Source organism: Mesoplodon mirus, assembly GCF_964341445.2.
Source record: "Mesoplodon mirus genome assembly, chromosome: 16".
NCBI lineage: Eukaryota > Metazoa > Chordata > Mammalia > Artiodactyla > Ziphiidae > Mesoplodon > Mesoplodon mirus.
This window is the reverse complement of record NC_138992.1, coordinates 2,844,296-2,864,832: the sequence shown is the minus strand read 5'-3', so window position 1 is coordinate 2,864,832 and position 20,537 is coordinate 2,844,296. Positions and strand designations below refer to the sequence as shown.

Here is a 20,537-nt window from a genome sequence, read left to right as displayed (position 1 = left end):
AATAATTTCATATTAATCAACCTAATATTTATCAGATGCTGTTAGCAACAATGGACTCCGAGGGCTTCCTGGATGAAAAAGTTATAATGTAGTGGTAAAGGAAATATGCAAGAAAAGAGTAACAGGCTAAGAAACATTAATTGAGGAATTATCTCCCCACCTACCAAATGCTAAACATAGATACGTTAACAGTGCATGCGAAGTGTGTGTTTTTTAACTGAGCTATAACTGACGTATAACGTTGTATTAGTTTCAGGTGTACAATACAATGATTCAATATTTGTATATACTGTGAAATGACCACCACAGTAAGTCTAGCTAACACCCACCACCTCACATAGTGACACATTGCTTTTTCTTGTGATGAGAACTTTTAAGACGTACCCTCTTAGCAACTTTCAAATATGCAAAACAGTGTTAATAACTGCAGCCACCACGCTGTACATCACATCCCTGGGACTTGCTTATAACTGGAGGCTGTACCTTTTGAGCCCTGCAGCCATTTCACCCACTCCAACCTCCAGCAACCATAACCTGTTCTCTGTATCTATGAGCTGGCTTTTTTTCTTTTCATATAAGTGAGGTCACACAGTATTCGTCTCTCTCTGTCTGACTTATTTCACTGAGCACAATGTCCTCAAGGCCCATCCACATTGCTGCAAAAGGCAAGATTTCCTTCTTTTTATGGCTAAGTAACATTCCATTGTGTGTGTGTGTGTGTGTGTGTGTGTGTGTGTGTGTGTGTGTGTGTACGTCTGAAGCGCGCTTTTTCTCCACCCTACTTAGAGGAGCCCAGACCAGACGGACACTTCCGTGCTGACACCAGGCTTCACTCTCCCTGGCACACAGCAGATACCAGGAGTTGGTTGCTGAATGACTGCCGAGCCAGGCACTTCCGTGCTAACCACAGGGATGGGAGCGATGACTAAACTAAGTGCTCCTGTAGGACCCTAGGAAACCATCCTATGATCCTGAAGTACAGATACTTCAAACAACTGATAACTACTGATCTTGCGACATTTCTAGTTCTGAACTTAGATTTCGACTGTGAATTACACTCAAAGAAGTTGAAATGTGGCTATGTTATTTGCAACGTAACTTGAGATTTACAGAAGAGCTGCAGGGACAGCACGGCATTCCTGCCCTTCGCCAGGGCCCGCCTCCCCCCACCCCCTGCCCTGGACGTTAACATCTCACACGACACTGGCACATCCGTTAAAATGAAGAAACCAACGTTGGTACAAGAGCACACGCTAGCTGCGGACTTTACTCAGACCCCCTAGTTTGCCTGCTGACGCCCTCTCACTGCTCCAGGACCCCACACTGCTTTTACTCATGTCTCCCCATCGCCCAGCTGTCAATTTTGTAGACTATCCTCAGCTTGGGACTGACTTGTTAGTTTTACTGGTGCAGTGTTTTTACAAATGTGCCTCTGGCACTACTAAGATCAAAGAGTCAGAAAAGTTAAATGTCCTGTAAATTATTCTTAGTAATCGGGCACACGGGCCCCAATCCTGTTTTGCCATCCATCAATCATAGCTTAAGTGCCATCAAATATAAGGTAACCTTTCAACCCTTCAATGTGAGCATTAACTACAAGTGATCTTCTAGAAATCTAGATATGAAGGGGAGAAGGCATATAAGACAAAACGGCCTTTGGAAAAGCAAATACTAATTGGTCTAGCCATTCTATAGGGCTAGTCCGGGAGAAACAAGAAGCTGATGCGAATTTCTTGTTAGTTGAAGTTTCATTGGCAATAGTTTTGAAAAGGAGACTGTCTGAACACAACCTAATTTGTACTGTAGCTGTTACATACCTATGGGTACACGTTTATGTCAGTCATACCCACAAGAGTCTGATGGCAATCAGTTGAAAGAATTTACATAGAAGGTGAAAAAACGTTGGCATAAGGATATGAGCTACTGATTAAGCTATTTAAGAAGCCAAATATACATTATTTGTTTTACAAAAGTAAAGATTTCCTTTATATTAGAAAGCACGTGAGAAATGAAACACTAGACGAATCTATACCTAAGAAACAGAAGCTAGAAGTCAATTCTGTTCTCCCTGCTCGCATCAAAATCAGCAGCAACTGAACCTTTCAGAAAACACAAGTGCTATCTGTCTGGCTCGCGAAGCTTTCTCAAGCTACCGAGGGTCAATTCCTTCCCCTCCGCTCCCCGTGCGCACACACGAGGCTCAGCTACCACTGCATCCAGGGCTGACGCTGCACACCTTGATCGCCTTAATCACCTCCGACCCTGCTTGACTGGAGTGCTTCTGCTTCCGATCTGTCCTCCAGGCTGCTGTCAGGTTTATGGTCTAAAGTCCAGAAGGTGACCATGTCCCTCCCCTGCCATGACACCTGCCATGAACACCCAGGGCCCCTACGTGCTCTCATCTGAGTACTGACATCCACACAGGTGACCACAGTGTCTGAGCTCTAGTCACAGGGCTGACCTGACTGCCAGGTTGAGCTCAAACAGCAGCAGAAGCGCATCAGGGCTGGCAGCAGGCTCAGGATGAGGAAGGCTGGTCAGGCCGGGTCCTGAGGGACAGCCTGAAAGACACCTGGAGGGGACGAGTCCTGTGCAGGAACGGGGACGTTTCCCTGGGACGTTGCCCAGGGAAACGAGCTTCTCCAGCCTTCCGATCCTTCTGTCTTGTGAAGGAGTATCACCTGTGCTATTCTCACGCCTCCTTCTGCATGGCACCCTCGACCTGGAAAGTGCCTCCTCTACGTCCAGTCATCTTTCAAGTGCCCCTTAAACTCATTCACGCATTTTTTCACTTAAGTAAGATCTACCGATGTTACTGCGTGCCCGGGACTATGCCAAACACAGGGTTCAGAGCAGAGAACGTGGCAGATGTTATCTTTGTCCTCGTGGATCTTAAAACATAGTGAAGCAGGCAGACAACATGCAAACAAGTAAATATCTAGTAATTAAAACCTGAGAAAGTAAAGTTAAAAATGAAGATCCTGAGCAGGACCTAAGGTGGAGGTTGCTGCTGCCCCCCTCAGGGAGGTGAGCAGTCTGTACGGGAGAGGACGCCGAGGCTGAGCTTTAGAAGAGCCGGCGATGGGGGACCTCCCTGGGGCCTTCTCACCTTGGCTACACTTACACCATGGCACCTGTGACCTGGACCTGGGGTGGCTTGTTTGAAGTATGAGGATGGTTTTTAAATATAGAATAACTTCTTGGGTGCCCAAATGCCAGCAGTCATACCCCCTGTGGTAACCGCTTGTCCACACACAGCTCTAAGGAGGCTTCGCAGTAAGTCTCAGGCCACCCCAGGACTAACGTTTGAACACTGACTAATGTGATACAGCCATTTTCCTATCCTTTCCTGCTTTTTACTTTTACACTGGGTGGTGCACTTCTCTGTCCAATGATGGGGTAAATGCCCTGAAGAACGGTGTCTTACACTTGTGAGCCTCTCCCCCTGGGTTCACCCAGCAAAGGGCAGGCCGATGCACAGGGTGGGCTTCTGCGCCCACACCAGGGCCTCACTCTCCAGGTCAAACTGAGTCCCAAGTGATTCAAGGTGATCGGGTCACAACTTTCACCAAGGCAGTCTGGCTTCCGAGCCAGTTTCTGAACCATTGTCTTCTGTCTTATCCCACTTGGGCCTCAGTGAGTGGGAGGGTCTTCCACATGGCTGCTCTAGTGTGGAACATGTGCTCTGTGATAAAAAGTCAGAGCAGTAACAGCCACAGTTTATAAACTTGTGGTAGTAATTTATACATATACACACACTGATCTGCTAAACAGCCACACCAACCCTACGAAATATTGTTTTCTTTGTTGTGGAAATAAGAAACCAGGTCCAAAACCATGAGGCTAGGAAATGGCAGAGCTCAGCTGAGCTGGACTGTATCTTGATCCAAAGCTGCGTCCTCACACCACACTGGACCATGTTCTGGATGGGCTGGGGAACCACACCCCAGGTCCCCGGTGTCCCTTCCCCTGCAGTGGGAGCTACAGGCAGAGACAGGAACTGGTGTCCTGCAAGACTTACTAACGGGGAGGAGTGCCCTTGGTCGAAACAAGAGAAGACAGGCCTTCTGAACACACTACTACGCATGCGCACACACGCGCGCACACACGCTACGGCTGCCACTACGGCTCTTTTATGTGCCGCTTCTTTACTTTTGTGTGTCAAAATACCCGAGACTGTAAAGATTTAGGTGATGAGGACCGCTGTGAACGCAGCTTTCTTGGTGTTGTACTTAGCCGGGTGCACTCACAATCAAGAAGCGAAACCATGGTTTTCTGGCAGAATGCTACACCTTTAAAAATCTACTTGCCATCAGTATGACTAGAATAACTGTCGGCTTTTTATATTATGACTTTTTCACGTAAAGGAGAAAACCGCATAGCACGGGGGAGGTGTCTGCCTAACACGGTCACCTATTACGATAAAGCAGACTCTAATTACCTTGACTGAGTCCAGTAAACTCCTAGGAAAAAATCGCTTCAAACCAACATCTTTTCTGAAATATAAAAAGAAGTGTATTAACAAATAACACCACCAAATGAATGAATAACATGACATTGTCGCAAGAACATAAAAGCAGTTTAAATTATTTACCCTTCCACACGTTATTCTAGAAGGAAATAAGTATAATAAAGCTCCAATGTACCCGCACAGTCATGGAACAAGTAGTAGGGACAAGTAATTTTCTAGATCTGTGCAGGAAACACTGATACAAGTTGGTTTAGGTAGAAAGTCTTTTTTTCTTAAGTCTTACTATTGTAAACCCTCTAAAGTATTGCCTCTTTGTAAATTACAACATGTAAACAAACTGTTCTTCTTGGAACACTGTTTGAAGGTTAGCCTTATAAACCTCGATTCCAACTGGGAAATGCTGTATTTTGTACACAAAGTAGACTGGCCTGATTAGGGAAAGATCTGGGATATAGCAGGGAAGTGTAAATACCTTAGATTAATCCTAAAAGTTGACTGTTTTTATTTATTTATTTATTTTATTTTTTTATAAAAGTTGACTGTTTTTAAAAATAAACTTTTTGATTAACATTAATCAATGTTTATATTCCCAGTTTCACACAGGAAACAAAACAAAAAAGGAGAAATTAAGTGAGTGGCCTAAGGTCAAAAAGCTGAATGTGTGGAAATGCTGAAAATCCCGTCATTTTCTTTAGATCAAGCTACAAAATCAATCATTAGTAACAAGAGCCTCAACGCATTCCGGCCAAGAAAACCGATGCAAAGAACGGCTCACTCTCATTTTCTACTTACTTTGGGAACTAAGTGAGCCAAGCTCTTGGCCACTAGAGGGCAATCGTGCGCTAGTAAGATGAAATAAAGCCTCTAGACGTGAAAGATTATCAGGAGACACATGGAAAATATAAAAGGATCAAGAAGGAGAAAAGAGACATAAAGGTACCTTTTCAGGATTACATAAAAAAATAAAATGAATATAAAGTATGTTAAAAAAATAAAGCAGGGATGACTTCTTCACACGTAACTGTAAGTTAGCAGGTATTACCAATGAAACCACAGAAACCATATCAGAGTTTATGGTTGACTCTAGTCCACCCTCTACCCGTCAGCACCTACACCGACGAGCTCCTTGCTAAGCCCCGGTCTCAGTCCTCATATCCTTTTCCCTCGATGATGCTGATACTGGCAGTGCTCACCACCACCCCCACCCCCACCCCACCCCCGCACACAACCCTCCCTCAGCCCCTGTGACACACACAGTTTCCTGGTTTTACTTATCAGCCAATTCATACAACTCCTGGCTTTCCATTTATTCTTCTAACCTCTTTTGTTTATAACTTCCCTCCCTTATCTTTTCAGATACGAACAGGGAAAAGCGTCCACCCAAGTTCTTCCACTTTTTGTTGCCTCCTAAAAAGACAGGAACTTTTTTCATGTTAAGGATTTGTGTGCTAATCACTATGGGAAGTAGCAAAATAAGCACATAAAAGATAAACCAACACCCTAGAATCTTAGAGGCATTATTCCTGAGCATTTTCTTCCCTATCTTCCTTTGCAGGCAGCTATTCCATAATAAAAAGAACTTACTTTCACAGAGGGAGCTCGGCACTGGAATCCTGGCTTTGCCGTAGTAAGGATTTGGCTATGCCTTCGTGCCTGTCAACCTCAGTGACCCACGTGTAAAATAGGGATGCTAATCCCTGCTGCCAACCCTAGAACTCTATACGGGTAGTTCCCCTTCCCCCGGAAACACCCGGAACACCCCTCCTGTCCGGCGAGAGTCTGGTCTACAGGCCTGACTAGCCGTTGTCTTGAGCAGAGGGAGGCGTGACCTGATGTTGCCAAGAGCAGACATGCTGTAGGGAGGAGGGGAGGACACAGGCCGTAAGGCAGGTGGGAGGGAAGCTCTGCCGGGAGCCGGGAGGAGGGCGGTGGGAGGGAGGGTGGGCAGCAGAGACTCAGGGATGCTCTGCACGCAGAGCCAGCAGCGCTGAGTGAACGGTGACAAGGGCAGGCTGAGGCACCAGGAAGAGGAAGGCCGGGGGCCCGGGGGCGCCTCCTGGGACTTCTGCTTCTGGCGAGGGGTCGAGCAGGGTGCACGAGACCTCCTGGTGGAGATCTCAAGGAGGCAGCTGGCCACGGAGGTCTTTGGATGGGGGGCAGGGAACACCAGGGCCAGGGATGGCCTCTTCCCCACGGTGAGACCATCAGCTGCCACTACTCAACACCGCTCTGTGGCTATCGGATGGCCAAAAAGTTCGTTCGGGTTTTTCCATACGATATTACAGAAAACCCAAACGAACTTTTTTGGCCAACCCAATATTTTTCTTAGAGTCCAATGGAAAGTAGAAAATGTATCATACTCATTTTTGTCACAAATGGGAAAATTAAAGATGGACCAAGGGGGTTGAATTTTTCTGTGTGAAAATAAAGCCTATTACTAGGTGTTACTTTTACTTCCAAGGTGAGGACAACTCCATTTAAGGAAAGAAAAAGCTAAGGCCAACTAATGTTTAGCAAGTATGCAGTTTAGTTTGTCCAACTACCTTTGAATAATAATGAGTCTGTAACACCTGCCCATACATTAGAACCCTTTAAAATGGGGCACATGGCAAGTGAGAAAATAAAAATGAGGCTAAAGTACACAGAATCGCTGGGAGAATTCCATACCACCACCACCACCCTCCACACATTCTGATTTAACTTTACCAAGAAGCCCATCTACGAGGCTTGGCGGTGGAGAACACTGGGAAACACCTCAGGCGCTGCGCTCACGGTTTTAGGGAAAGCCTCCTGAGACATCCGCATTCCGCACTCTCCAGGAAGCCTGGCAGGGCCACACAGGCTGTCCCATTTCACACGTGGCCACCTCCCTCCAGCCCGTGTCGGGCACTGGCTTACGATGAGCTCTCTGATGGGCAGCAGGCTAGCTTTCAGCTTTATGTGACATAAAACTCACTGGAGCCCAAAGTCTGCACAGCGGTGAGGTAAGGTGAACCAAACAGTAAACACTACTGATGTGGCACAAACAAAATAAAACTATTGGCCTTTATAACGAGGCAATTCTTTACTATGTAAATAATTATCAAACGGTAGATCCTAAATACAGGTAAACTCATTTGACTAAAACTAGCTTTCATGAAACTTTTAGGATACAGCCACCCCCCAATTCCCAAACTCCAGTATCAGGCTGTCAGATTTCCCACGTGAGCTCAAAGGAACCTTCTTAACCCACACGCGCAGTTAACGAGATATTAATATTAGGTGAGAACGCACTGTCCACAAGAGTAGCCCCATGAAGGATTCACACTTAAATTAGCTAAGATTCAGTTAACAATCTAGTTCCCAGCTGCACCGGCTCCACTTCAGGTGCTCAGAGCCACGAGGGCTAAGGGCGCGCGCGCTGGCTGGGTGGACAGGACACTTCACAGCCTAGGGCGCTGCGATGGTGGCGCGGGCTTACAGCAAGGAAATCTCGGCCTCGGCTCCCTGGCCCCCGGGGCTCCTCAGAGAGGGCGGTGGGCCCGGCCACACAGCCCCACAGGGACAACCACGACTGCCCGGGACTCCGGGGGGCCCGCTCAGCAAGACCACCGCGGATCCCACAGGAGGGAGTGGGGGCCAGACAGGAGCCTGGGCTGGGGCTGCTCGTGCACGGGAGCAGATCTCCCAGTAACTCTTCCTCCGACTTTTCTCTAAGATGCAACTCACTCTGATTTGAAGCTTCAAAGAAAGCAAGCCTGTTGTGCTCCCCCACTTCCCCACACTGGGCATCACTTTAGATATGGGTGGGGGAGGGGGAGAGGGGAGTCACTGCCCTGTGGTTCTTCCTCGGGTGAGACACTGACCCGAGCTGTGCAAGCGCGTGACAGGCACCATCAGACAGCACGTTCTCAGAACCCGGAAAGTTACTCGTTGAGATTTAGGGTGTCTGGGGCTTAAAACTGTATTTGTGATCAATTTTAAACCAGAATTTTCTGCGTTAACGTTTAATTTACCTCTGTCCTTCTAATGAAACGTTCAGACCACTGCTGGCTGATGAGGCCGTCTTGCTCTTTCCCTTCTGTCCAACCTCGGAGCTCTGCCCCCCCCCAACGACTGCGCCATCCTCCCGCTCCCCTGACCACAGTCGCCGTAGATGGTCCAGGCAGCAGGCGCCGCCCCCCCGCATCAGGGGGAAGAGGCGCTGCCCAGCAGTCCACACCCCGCACCAGCTCCCCGATGGATCTTTCTAGAGCGCACTCGGTCCGCCTAGCTACTCCCAGCCTGGGGCCTTGTCCTGCACACACGTGCGTTCACGCCCAAAACCCATGACACAGCACGCCTTGGGAGGCCTGAGGCTTGAATAGCTTTATTTACATATATTAAGCTTCTTATAAGTGAATTCTCAGGTCAAGTATAAACTTATCTCTCCTTCAGCACTACTTCTGAGAAGATTCAGACTTTGTCTGTTGGCTTTAACTAATTAATATTTTGTGGATGTAACTCTCATAAATTTAAAGCCCCAGCAAAAAAGGCAACCAAAAATGACTTTAAAATAAAACTACAACGCACGTTTTCATACAGTATCCCTATCTTATCCTCATCCCAAAACTCTCAAGAATTGAGTATCATTAAGAATATCACTGAGGTCCTTTAACCTCTAAAATGATACCTTAAGCCTCTTAAAAACCGATAAAACTTAAAATTCTCTAACTTCAATGGAAATTGCTGTTGGCTTCTTAATGATCCTCTCCTTCAACCCGAGTAATGAGAAGTCATCTTTTGGCCAGGTACACCAGGTGATGCTGCCTTCCTCTCCTGGAGCCAGGTGTGGCCATGCGACACTGTTTCAGCCAATGTCCCTCTCAGGGAAAGCACTATCTGCACATATGTGTCCTTAAAGGGGGCTGGGAGAGAGAGAAAAGGTCCATCTCTTCCTCCTTGTGACAGGTAAGGTCAACCAGCCATCTTAGGCTACCAGGTGGCAGTTATGGATGATGGTGGCAAGATTCAAGGGGCCTAGTGCCCTGGTGATGAGGAGCACTCACTGCCTAGCACTTGTTTTATGTGAAAGAGAAAGTACCTTCTATCTTAGTTAAGCCACTGTCAATCAATTCATGCCAAATCTGTGAGCATCCCCTTCACTGATAAATTATTACAGGCAGCTAAAAAAAGCACTAGATTATTACTGACAATAAAGACAATTTTTGAAACTGAATGAAAACAATGCACAATTAGAATTAACCTCAGCTAATTTTATATCACAGAAGTCTCAATGGAATGCCTAATAAGCATCAGACACTTTGTTAAGTGCTGGGAATACCAGCAGGTCTCTACATCAGTACAGCTTTTACTCTAGTAGAGAAGAGACACAGTTACACAAACAACTACGGCAAAGCACACTGAATGCAAAGATGATTAAAACTGAATTTCTAAAGAAAGCAAACCACTCAATGAGCAGAACTGAAAAGTTACGCCATGCGTTTAAAATAATTTCACAGTATAACTCTGTACGGTGAAGAAGAATCATTGGTACGTAAGAGTCTTCCTTCTACGATATCACATTAGGGACCATAATTTTAACACTGTATTATTAGCTTATTTTGGTTTCATCTGTCATTGTCAGCAATGCAGTTTTTAAGCTTGATAACAAAACATTTTTCTTAACACATCTCATCTGACTCCCGTCGCTGATTTACAGGAGGCCTAAATAAAAGAGCCACCCGAGTACACTCCAGAGTGCACCCTGCAGGGTAAGACCCCGGGAGGCCACATTCTGGGCCTGCGGCTGGAGACTGACAGCCAGTACTTCCCCTCTGCCTACAGAAAAGGCACCTGGGTCCTCCCAGGGTCGGAAAGACATAGAAAAAAGAGACTAATTAACTCTTTAGTTGGTTTAAAGAAAAAATGCACATGTTTTTAGATAGTGCTTTTCCCACTCTCTGAAGTTGGGCCTGATTATTTATTGCATAATTGAAAATAGTTATTTTGAAATGTGGTAAAGCTGAAGTAGTTTTCTTCAGTATATTATAAATTACAGAGACTGTCCATACATTTTCTGGCAAAACTAAGCAACTATATGGACTATTTCACAGTTTTCCTCCTTACTGGCAAGAAAAACCAGAACCCTAAAATAAACTAACAAGAAACATTCTGCATTCATGTATAATTCTTTTCCATACTGAGAAAATATTTACACTTCTAAGTGCCTCTAGGCTACTAGCAAAAACCAGTGGGAAAGGGGAATGCTGACCCCCCGGAGGCTCTGGCTGCTGGTCCCGGGGCAGGACAGCCTCAGTGTGCTTGGAGAACCACTTCTCAGCCATACCTCATCCACAGCCCTGGGTGGGCCTTTTCAACAGCTGCGGTGGAAGACAGAACCCAGGGGACAGTACTGAGAAAATATCACGATTAAACTAGAATTGCGAAGGAGTAAAGAATCTTCACCTTCCAAGAACAAGGTGAAATAAAGAAAACTACAAGATGACAAGAGCAGAATTTTACCACCAAAGACACATATAAAAGAACTTCTAAACAATATACTTTAAGAAAAAGAGAACTGCTATCAGAAGACAGGCTGAGCTACAACAATGAATGTTTAACCAACACAGTAATAAACAAGTAGGTCTGCAGGACCCCACCCTACACACCCAAAGTGCTGGAGGTGAAGAGGGCTGACCCAATGCCGCCCGCAGGTGGGGATGCTGGACCTGGACTGAGCTGGGACCTGAGGGAGGGTGGGTTGTGCCATTCACTCCCTGGCTCTTGTCAGATGCCCACTCTGCAGTCTTGGGCCACCAGGCTTTGATTCAAGACACTTGGGAGCTTCAGGAAGTCAGAGGAACAGCAGATTGAGACAGACCAGCAACCCCAGAGTCACTGTCAGATACAGGGCACAAAACAGCTGGCATGAAAAGCTTGAAGAAATAAACGGCACAATCACATACGTGAGCAACAGAGATTACCAGGAACGGAGAGCGTATTACACATCACAGGAAACTGAATTTCTGGAAGTGAAAATTATATGGTGAAGTGAAAAACCGAATGGACAGGGTATGTCAAGAAGACACTACTTAAAAGGGAATTAAGGATTTAGAAGACAAATCTAAAGAAATCACACACACACTGCCACAAGAAATAGAGATGAAAGATGTTAAGAGATATAAAGGCTGAAGAAACATACAGTTGACAATTAAAGAGATAATGGCATATATTTTCCAGATGAAAACCATGAATCCACAGAAATCAGGAAAATACATCTTGTTCCAAGTTGGGCTTATAAAAAAGAAATCCAAGGGCTTCCCTGGTGGCGCAGTGGTTGAGAGTCCGCCTGCCGATGCAGGGGACACGGGTTCGTGCCCCGGTCTGGGAGGATCCCACATGCCGCGGAGCGGCTGGGCCCGTGAGCCATGGTCGCTGAGCCTACGCGTCCGGAGCCCGTGCTCCGCAACGGGAGAGGCCACAGCAGTGAGAGGCCCGTGTACCGCAAAAAAAAAAAAAAAAGAAAGAAATCCAAGCCTAAGACATGGTGAAACTAGAAAAGACCAAAAACAGGAGATTCTTCAACTTTTTTTATGTTTATAGTTTCTTTCTAATAAATGACTGGAGAAAAATGATCTTACACTAGTCCACAGAGAAAGTCTCAACAAAAGCCAAAGAAACTCTTATCACAGAGACCATACTCTCTGATCATAATGCAGTTAAGCTAGAAGTTAATTTTAAAAAGAAAGTCAGGGCTTCCCTGGTGTGCAGTGGTTAAGAATCCACCTGCCAATGCAGGAGACTCAGGTTCGAGCCCTGGTCCAGGAAAATCCCACATGCCGCAGAGCAACTAGGCCCGTGAGCCATAACTACTCAGCCTGCACTCTAGAGCCCACGAGCCACAACTACTGAAGCTCATATGCCTAGAGCCCATGCTCTGCAACAAGAGAAGCCACTGAAATGAGAAGCCCGTGCACCGCAACTAAGAGTAGGCCCCGCTCACCACAACTAGAGAAAGCCTGCGCACAGCAACAAAGACGCAGCTCAGCCATATATAAATAAATAAACAAATAAATAAATTTATTTATTTATTAAAACAAAAAGTCAAAAAATATCCACACATTTGGAAATGTAAAAATAGAAATAAATCCACAAAACTTTCAAAACAAACCTTAGGTCTTGAAATGCACAACCAGAATGAAAATAACGGACAGATTTTACCACGTTAAAAAAGAAAAACTTCTGTATGATGAAAAGCTATATAATCATAGTTAAAAGACAAAGTGGGGACTTCCCTGGAATCCACCTGCCAATGCAAGGGTCACGGGTTCGATCCCTGGTCTGGGAAGATCCCACATGCCACGGAGCAACTAAGCCCGTGCGCCATAACTACTGAGCCTGCGCTCTAGAGCCTGCGAGCCACAACTACTGAGCCCGCGTGCTGCAACTACTAAAGCCCAGGCACCTAGAGCCCGTGCTCCACAACAAGAAAAGCCACTGCAGTGCTCGCTTCGGCAGCACATACACTAAAATTGGAAAGATACAGAGATTAGTGTGGCCCCTGCGCAAGGATGACATGCAAATTCGTGAAGCGCTCCATATTTTTAAGCAGCTGCATAGCACAGGGAGATCAGCTCAGTGTTTTGTGACCACCTAGAGGGGTGGGATAGGGAGGGTGGGAGGGAGATGCAAGAGGGAGAAGATATGGGGAAATATGTATATGTATAGCTGATTCACTTTGTTATAAAGCAGAAACTAACACAGCACTGTAAAGCAATTATACTCCAATAAAGATGTTAAAAAAAAAAAAGCCACCTCAACGAGAAGCCTGCACACTGCAACAGAGAGTAGCCCCCGCTCACTGCAACTAGAGAAAGCCCGCGCGCAGCAACAAAGACCCAACGCACCCAAAAATAAATAAATAAATAAAAGACAAATTGGGAGAGAATATATACAACAAATATTACGAACCACGGGTTAGTGTGACAAAGATCTCAACAAGAAAAAAACATAAACATAATGGAAAACAGATGAAAAGTACAATTTACAAAAGGAATATAAAACGGCCCTCAAATGGGAAGGTGTTTAAACTCTCTCCTCCGGATAATTAATGATCCCAACGATAATTACGGGCAACATTTATTCAGCGCTGGGCACTATATTAAGCTCTTGACATGATTCTCTCTCTTAACTCCCCACATCAACCCAATATGTAGGTAGGTATCACCATGGTCCCTACTGTACAGATTTGGAAACAGAAACCCAGGGCTTTGCTGATCCAGGACAGTAAGTGGAAGAGCCAGCCAACAAGCGAGCAACCTGCTGCAAGAGCCCCGTCCATCGCCCCACTTCTCACGCTGAGATGGGGCAGTGAATTCACACACCTTACGCCATTAGGAAGGACCCCTATGGCGAGGCAGAAGGAGAGGACCTCAGAGAGCAGGTACAGCAAACCAGCCCAGTAACAGCCGGGAACTGGAAGCCTCTCACACTGCCCCTTCTTTTCCTTAACCATCATGTTTACTTAATTTAAATATCTTACATATAGAATAACTAATACAAAATGGCCATTTTTGGAATAACATAATTCCGTTTTTCATCAATATCCTCTAAGGAGGCCTCTAATTGACAAAATCACACTGTACTGCTTTGTTCTGTTTGCAGGTGGCAATAGTCACTAGTCATCATGTCTGGTGATTCCCACACTTTCCATGCCACTGACCCCGCAGACACTCTGACGTTCTGAGGGACTGATTAATACTCCAGTGGGCCCTCTTCCACATATCTGTTCTCCTGCCGCCTCCATTTCTGTAATTTTTAGAAATAAGCCAAATTCACACCAACTTTAATGCAATTTTTCACTCTCATTTCATATAAATCTTGAACTTAACGCTCCTCTCTCCAAATATACCTCCAAATCCATCTTGATGGATACCTGCTTCTTCATTTTCTTTCTTTTTACAGACTTTTCTTGTTGCCAAAAACATGCAAATGTATTATCCACGGAGATTTCCCCCAGGTACCTGTTCTCTTCATTCCCATGACACCTCTGGCTCTCACCCAGCTGCCATGGCTCAGTTACCCTTCCCGTTCCGACGTGGGCCTCTTACAAAGACAGGCTGGGACACAGTCCACATCACAGTGGCCCTGAGGACAACTCTCTGACAGCCGGGCACGCTACAATGCAAGCCACTGACCTGGCCCTCCTTCTCCAACTTCGCACAACGATTCACCTTTTTAGATCATCTCTAAGTACCTGTTGGCTTTTTCCTCTTCAATTCTCTTTTTTTTTTTTTTTTTTTTTAAGAAATGGAAAATTTTATTTGAGCCACATTGGAGGATTATAACCTGGGAAGAGCATCTCAGAAAGCTTTGAGAACTGTTCCCAAGATAAACTTTTTACTTTAGAATAGTTTTAGATTTACAGAAAAGCTGCAAAGATAGTACAGAGAGTCCCTTGAATAGCCCACACCTGGCTTTCCCTTGCATTACTATGGCACCTCTGTCATACCTAATAAATCGGTTCTGATACATCATTACTAACAAACCCTACACTTTCAAATCTCATCAGTGTTTTCCCTAATGTCATTTTTCTGTTTCACAGGATCCAATTTAATCATCACATCTCCTTAGGTTCCTCTTGGCTTGTGTCACTTTCTCAGACTTTCCTTGTTTTTAAAGATCTTGACAGTTTCGAGTAGTACTGGTTTGGTAATTTGTAAAACGTCCCTCATCTGAGAATTACCTGTTTTTCGCAAGTCTGGATTGGGTTTTTAGGTCTTGGGGAAGCAGACCACAGAGATGAAGTGTCATTCTCAACAGATCACATCAAGGGCACACATGCCATCAACATAACTGTTGGTGTTGATGCTGACCTTGACCACCTGGCTGAGGGAGCGCCTGCCAGATGGCTCCACGGTCAGGTTACTTGCACACCCTTCCACACTGTACTCTTTAGACACATGTCACTAAGCAGAGCCCACACTACAGGGTGGGCTTTTATGATCTGCCTCCTCAGGCTGTATCTATATAAATCACTTAGAATTTTTCTATGTGGGAGATTGATCACTTCTCTCTATATTTATTTATTCAATTATTTATATTCATATAGGCCCATGGATATTTATTTCATACTCTGGGCTATAACCCAAAACTAAGTCATTCATTGTTGCCCAAATGCCCTACCTTTGGTCACTGGGACTCCAATCTGATGCTCTGACAGAGCCCCACCATCTGCTTTTCTGAGCACTTGCTCCTTTCCAGCTCTACAAGATGCTCTAGGCTCATCATACATCTCCCCCTGCCCCTCGGATCAGGAGTCCTGCTTCCTTTCATTGAAGAATGATATGAGAAACCAAGATCTAGGCACTGGCTACCATCAGAGATTTTTCTTTAAGCTGTGGTTTTAGTGATTTTATAACATAGAAAATAAACCAACATTTCTGTTTCCTTTTTCATTTAAATAACACAAATGTTCCCTCAGAACTGAAAATCAACACGCCCCAACCAACTTACCCTCCTCCCCTTCAAACACAAAATTGTTTCTGCGACTGACATGCCCACTGGCAATTTTAAACAAAAACCTAAACCACCTAAACCACAGTGAATGTTGGTTTTTGGGGTTTTTTTTTTAATGTTATTAATGATACTGTTGCTTCTATGCTGTCAACTGAAGGGCAGGGAAAATTCTACTTATAATCGTTCTGCCTACGAAGCTATCCCAATTGATCTCTAAAAGTTTTCATTCAACTCTAACAACTCCGTGTTTTATCCTTATTTAATCTGTTAGGAGGCACAACATTATGTGATGGATGTGTCCATAAACACACAACCACAAATATTTAGTGAGTGCCTTATACACGGCACACTGTCACGAAACTTACATTATGCTAATACAGTAGGTCCAGAAATCAAGGGATGAATCCGCCTCGCAACGAGACAGGCTGCCCGGGGCGCTACCTCACTTGTCACAATTGGGACAAAGGAGGCTTGTGTGATTGCAAAATAACTATCACGTCTACCACCAGTTATTAGTGCAAATGGTCGGACCTGCTCCATAACTAATTCCCCCAAATATTTACTCCTACTTTTATTTTCAAATGACCGTACTTCCCCTGTAAAATCCTGTTTTCAAAATGGTGGGATATTATACTTTCACCGTGTGATAGCAGTTGGGCTAACCTGGAAAGTCAAATAAAATCCAAAGCCATGTCAAGTCTCTATTATTGCAGAGTACTTATGGACAACCTTTTACTTCACCGTAGTAACATCTTCCAAATAGCACAAGAATTTCAGTAATAATATGGCCAGGAAAAGTGTTGGCAAAAAGTTGCACCATTGTTAATGAAAATAAAACTGGAAATAACAAATATCAGTGATTTTTTTGCTGAATTAATTATCAACAGATAAAGTGCAGAACTTTCAGCCTCCCAAGACATAAGCCCCACTTTGTCTTATATGCATTTTAAATACTCTAACGTAACAGTCTAACGACTGTTAACTTCACTATTGGAAAAATATTCAGTTATCCTAAATTTTCTGATACATGAGCAACAAAAAACTCCCATCTTTCCACTTTTTTTTAACTAAGGGAAAAAAAACCCTTAATAAACTTATAAAGAGAATATAAATAATAACAACTTCATAGTTCAATATAAATTAGAAGTGAAACTCCATCCCAATATGGTTAAATCTACAGAGACAGAAGAGTTTATTATTTATGTGTTAACATGCCAAAGAATATTAACCTTAAGACATTTATCAACAAATTTAAATGTTTGCTAACACAATTAACGTCACCAAGAATTCATTTCTTAATAAAACTTTCCTCTTCCGGATATAAAAGTTTTAGAAACAGTAGTGTTTCAGATTTAATATTAAGTTTTAAGTAAAGATAAACCAGTAAAATCTACAGTTTGAAAAGTGACTTAGCTCTGAATGCTTGCAGGCAGCGCCTGGACGTGCCGCACTTACTCTAATACTTCATAGTTAGACTTCTTCTCCAGAGCGTTGCCCCGCATCTCCCAGTACGACCGCCTAAAAGCAGAGAAGATACACACTCATAGACTGGTATTGGGAATGTCTGCGATGTTAAATGATTAAAAACCGTGAAAGGGGGGTATCTAACTACTAGGCGGCTAAGCCACAAACATTCTGATAAACAACAAATAAAGAACAAATTTGATTCGCAGCATTTTTCCTACATCCTAATGCAGCATAAATCAGTTAACACAGACCGTATCTCTATTGAACAGTCTCACGTTCCCTTTTGATGTGAAGCAGGTCTGGCTCTTTGCAAAATGAGAAACCAGATTCCAGCTGTAAAAGAGATCAGCTACATTCGCTACTTTTACTTGGCCTTTCCTCAAGGGACAGTGCCAGGAACCCCAGGCTGCCCCTGTGGCCGGTGCGCACGCCACCTGCTCCTGGGAAGACCCCCAGTGACTAAGGACACAGCATGGGCCCTGAAGCAGAGCCATCGCAGTGGGCTAGTCCAGGTAACAGGCGCCAGGCTCTGCAGAGCAGTGCTGCCTATCTCGCTGAGCGTTCACAGTCTGAATTTTACCTCTTATTCCAAGTCACATGTTCAAGCAATTTCAGGTCTTACTGCAAACAAGTCCTTTCTCTGCAAAATCTGCCCCAAGTGGGTGGGATTCTCTACGTGTACACAGTTATCTCACAAAGGGACAAGGTCTAGCTGGAGCTGCTTTGGAACACACAGATATTACAAATCATCTGAAGTGATTTCCCAGGAGAATGTGTAATCAACAAGACTTTCAAACTTGTCTGTAATAACATGAATACTCGTTTTGCTTTTTAAATTTGTTTGACTTTTTCTCTGGCCTACTTAAAATCAAAAGTACTAGATTTCGACAAAAAATTTTAAAGGGCCCAAAAAGGATCACTTAATTTGTTCTCCTGTTTTCTCTTCATGTGGGGGAGGAGTTTGGGAGGGGCAGCTGGACAGATGACTACTTTGTCACGTTTTTGCTTCAGAGTTCAAAAATCAGTGACCTCAGACAGGGGAGAGGAGGAGAAGGATAAACGTAACATGGAGAGGCCAGAATGGGAGGGGAACCCAGAGACGCACGCATGCCATTCACGTAGGGCCTGATGCTTCTGGACCCCTCTTCCAAGTAATACATCACAGCATTGTCTGTGGGAAGGAAAGCGCCAAGTTTGCTTCCCAAGCAAAAACTGTAAAGGCCAGGAACGGGAAGAGACCAGTGAGAGATGGCTTTTTTTTTTACTGGGATGTATAATCAAGGTTGAAAACAAATTTTAATGAAGAGTTGAGAGTTATACTTAAAGATCTTTGGGTCCTTGTAGGAACCGTTATTTGATAGCCTTATATAATATAAAAAACAGCGATCTCTCGGGAAAATTATCACTAACTGTTTTGAGTACACATAATCAAATTTTAGCTAATTTAACCAACACATCTTCAGCTAGCAGCCTGGGGTAAATTTTTTTTTTTTGGCTGCGTTGGGTCTTCGTTGCTGCACACGGGCTTTCTCTAGTTGCGGCGAGCGGGGGCTACTCTTTGTTGCGGTGCACGGGCTTCTCACTGTGGTGGCTTCTCTTGTTGTGGAGCATGGGCTCTAGGCGTGTGGGCTTCAGTAGTTGTGGCTCACGGGCTCAGTAGTTGTAGCACACGGGCTTAGTTGCTCCGTGGCACGTGGGATCTTCCCAGACCAGGGCTCAAACCCGTGTCCCCTGCATTGGCAGGCAGATTCTTAACCACTGTGCCACCAGGGAAGCCCCGAGCCGGGGTAAATTTTAATTAAAATTATACCTGACAAAGGTAAAATATTTCTTTCACTCAAAGTTTTAAATAGTGGCACAGAATATACGACAAATGGTGACAAATGTTATCAGAAATAAGAAATACATTCTCATCCCCCATAGTGGCAGCCATTAGACATATATGGCTATTTATGTTCAAATTTAAACCACACTGCACATCTGAGTACTCAGTATCCACCTTGGCTGGTGGCTGGCACATGGGATCTCACAGATACTGAACATTTCCTTCATCACGGAAGGTTCTATTGGGGAGCTCAGCCTTAGACTTGCTTACATACTTGTACTCTTATAAATCATCCAATTCTAAATATAATATTTTAAAAGATTCTAAAATGAGCAATGTCAACATAATTCAGAATATTTTCAAATTTTACTCGTTTTATTCAGTATTTTATTGATAATCTTTATCAGGAAAGGAAAATACCTAGAAAAAATAACAGAAAACATTGTCGAATGAAGACCTCGATGCCTAGTTACCCCCTTACCGTATTTCTAGACAACCCAACTTCAAAGCAATGTCCTGGTCCACTTGATCAGCGATCTCCAACATATAATCGCTCTTCACCTACAATAAAAAGGAATGGGTAAAATAATGTTGCTGTAAGAAAATATGTTTTAAACTTAGTCATTAAGTAAATGTTTACTGGGTGCCATTTACATGTTTTATACACAGTGTCAATAATCACGCTAGATGCTGGATATAAAATGAGTAACACCAAAGACTAGTTAAAGAGTCAAACAGTCTTCCTTTATGAAGAACATATATGATCTATGAGCACTTAAACATCATCCGAATCACAATAACGTCAAGCTGCTTTCTACCCTCCATGTTGTCAAAGGGAAGACAAGAAGGGAGATCTCCATTTCCAGGCAAATTTGCAGTGGCTATATTTTCTGAACTCAGACTACAGTCCCAGCACCACTTTTTGGACCTCAATGCAAAGGTAAAGAAAACTAACATTATTTCAAAATCCATTTAATCCTCAACTGATGTGCTTCCACCTAACCATCGACTGTAAGTGATTAATCTGCAAAGTGACAACATGCTTGAAGTGTGATATAAAGAGAAGGATCTAACAAATTGCACAAAGGCCTTCCAACCAATGACTGTGAGGGACTGATATCAGTATCTGAGAGCACTGATCAGTGTGAAGATGTTTTCAGAGATGAAATATGTAAAATCTCACAGCTTAGCATCAAGAGATCAAGATCTGCAATTGATTTTGACAACAGGGAGCACTCATTCTGAACCTCGATTAAGTGAAATGTTACTCCTCCCCCAAAAAGGAACTCTGTTCCT

The 20,537-nt window shown here is 44.1% G+C and overlaps 1 protein-coding gene across 6 annotated transcripts in view; it reads right to left on the bottom strand.

Annotated features, from left to right (window-relative positions):
• The window catches only part of PTK2 (protein tyrosine kinase 2), a 250,919-nt gene that overhangs the window by 112,740 nt on the left and 117,642 nt on the right, over positions 1-20,537 (bottom strand). For all 6 annotated transcript variants that reach the window (XM_082601577.1, XM_082601574.1, XM_082601573.1 and 3 more), the window contains 3 exons: positions 19,723-19,802; positions 17,405-17,467; positions 4,442-4,496 (listed from right to left, as the gene is read on the bottom strand). In XM_082601577.1, coding sequence (XP_082457703.1) covers positions 4,442-4,496; positions 17,405-17,467; positions 19,723-19,802 — 198 coding nt within the window. The remainder of the gene's footprint in view (positions 1-4,441; positions 4,497-17,404; positions 17,468-19,722; positions 19,803-20,537) is intronic.